This window comes from Monoraphidium neglectum (genome assembly GCF_000611645.1).
Source record: "Monoraphidium neglectum strain SAG 48.87 unplaced genomic scaffold scaffold00556, whole genome shotgun sequence".
In the NCBI taxonomy this organism is placed as follows: domain Eukaryota; kingdom Viridiplantae; phylum Chlorophyta; class Chlorophyceae; order Sphaeropleales; family Selenastraceae; genus Monoraphidium; species Monoraphidium neglectum.
In genome coordinates this window covers 1-2,364 of record NW_014013072.1, presented here as the reverse complement: position 1 = coordinate 2,364, position 2,364 = coordinate 1, and the positions used below count along the sequence as shown (strand labels likewise).

The 2,364-nt window shown below is 62.9% G+C and overlaps 1 protein-coding gene across 1 annotated transcript in view; it reads left to right on the top strand.

Annotated features, from left to right (window-relative positions):
- Positions 1–682, top strand: part of MNEG_4128 (hypothetical protein) — a gene marked incomplete at both ends in the record, with an annotated part of 3,479 nt that extends 2,797 nt beyond the window's left edge. Inside the window, one exon of the mRNA XM_014047391.1 lies at positions 11–682. Coding sequence (XP_013902845.1) covers positions 11–682 — 672 coding nt within the window. The remainder of the gene's footprint in view (positions 1–10) is intronic.
- Between the last annotated feature and the right edge of the window lie 1,682 nt (positions 683–2,364).

The window sequence follows — 2,364 nt, the reverse complement described above, 5'->3', positions numbered from 1 at the left end:
GGGCGGCCAGCCGCGGTTCTCGCCTCAGCAGCAGCAGCAGCAGCAGCGAGGCTACGCGCAGGCGCCGACGGCGGGCGCGCCAGGCGCGTACGGGCAGCAGGTGCGGCAGCAGGCCGCCCCGGCGGCAGGGGCGTACGGTGGCGGTCAGGCGTGGCAGGGGGACCCCCGGCAGCGGCCGGGGGCGGCGCAGTTTGGGGGAGCGCCTCAGCAGCCGCCGGCGCAGCAGCGGCCTGCCGCAGCGCAGCCTGGGTACGGCTACGCGCCCCAGCAGCAGCCACGGCAGCAACAGCAGCAGCAACAGCAACAGCAGCAGCAGCAACAGCCTCGCCAGCCGGCGCCCGGCGCATGGCTGCAGCAGGCGCCATCGCAGCAGTCGCCGCCGCAGCAACAGCAGCAGTGGCAGGGCGCCGCGGCTGCCCCGCGCAACCCCTCTGCCGCGCCCGGGCCCGCGACCGGGCCCGCGGCCGGCCGGCCGGCGGGCCAGGGCACGGATGCGGCCGCGGCGGGGCAGCGGCTGGCGGGCGGGGAGGCGCCGGGCAGCGCTGGCGGCAGCGGCAGCAGGCTTGTGGAGGAGTGGATAGACAAGGACGTGCGGCCGCGGGTGCAGGAGGTGCTTTCGGAGGGCGGGCTGCCCCTCGGCGGCAGCGGCGAGGGGGCCCCTGATGCAGCAGGGCCGCGGTAAGGGGCGGGCCCAGCTAGCCTCTTGTTACTTGTGTGCGGCTGGGCGGGGCCTCGACAGCTGTTTTTTGTGCATTTTGAGCGCACATATTGATGTCTTGCTCGACAATCTGGTCTGGACTTATCTACCATCTGGACTTATCTACCACCCACCCCATCCAATATTTCCAACCGATGCGGTGTCCTGCATCCATGCGCCGCCTGTATTGCTCCAGTGAGCCATGGTCAAACACGGTGTGGTCATCATCCGCTGCCCTCCTGCCTTGGCCTCCCGTTCTGATTGATGATGTAACTCATGCAGCAGTTGCAGTGCGCATATCCGATTCTGCTGGGCCCTGGTGCCCCAAGTGCTGACTGGGAATGAGCGCGCATATACTGTTGGCTTTGTGGTTCATTTGCAAGCAAATGTTCAGATATCACATGTACACTGCAACAGCTGCACACCCATGCAGTCAACATGCTGCATCATACCATGCGGGCTTGCAGAGCTATTGATCATGGCCCTGGAGGACTTGGGAAGAAGCGCAGACGCACACCGTCAAGAGTGATTTAGGGGGTTTGGCCCCCTTCACATCACTTTAGTGGGGTGGCGGCGCGGCCGCCTCGGCCCCCGCAACCCACCCCCCTCTTAATCAACTTACGCGGGCGTTACAGCCTGCGTAGTCTCTCTCTCTCCCTTGTACAGATATAGATAAACTCCGTCGTAGCATGCACGCAGTGACGAGGGTCGATTACGCGCCTCGATTACGCGCCGCGAGTGGTCACCAACGTAGAAACCGCACACCGCAGACGTGGCAAGCAGCAGTGTGCTCAAAACGATTGGGGTATCCCTGCCCGTACCCAAGCCACCGGTACTCTTTGATACACTGAACCACCTGCGCCGTAGGCGGCAGGTCCCGCATACAGACAGTCGTTTTACTCAGTGACAGCAGCCTCTGGACTACGGGCAGGAGAGGAGCCCAGCAGGTAGCCCAAACCTGCTGCCTGAACTCTAGCATAGCATGCACGCAGTTTACTGCCTGCATGTACTCGCGCGGGTGGTGTCCCTAGTTTCTTCGGCCAGCTTTCATCACCACCCAGCCGTTGCCCGTTGGCGCGGCCTGGAAACAAACCACGAGCTTTGTGCAAACTTGCAAACGAATCCATCATCATGCATGCAGAGACATCCTATGGTGGTAGCCAGCATGAGCAACGACGGATGGAGGGCGGGGAGCTTCGCGGAACCTGCACTCACCGTGCTTGTGCCCGATGGTGCTGGGGAGCTGCATCACATAAACCGTGCATGAAACGTTTGTGATTCATTATTTTATGCTCTCCACATTTGTGAATGCAAATAGCTCGCTTGCTGCCCCCGCTACTCTGACAGTAGGTCCGCGTCCGGCATCACGTCTGAAAGGCGAGACCATCGTCGAGGATCCAACAGCACTTGCCGGTGAGCAATTGAGATTTGAGGGCGTTGACCCATGCAAGTGGGTGTTCGACCCATGGGGCATGGTGCCCCGTGCGTTCCAACCATCGGGCGAGAGCGCGCGACTGCTGCCCCGCACCTTGACCCTGAGGTCATGACACGAGAACAACAGTAGGCGCCGCATTCAACCTGCCACCTTGAACAAGAGCGCCTCTTTTCATGGCCCACGATGCACCACGTGCACCCACAGAGCCCACCAGCGCTGGCACGTCACCAGG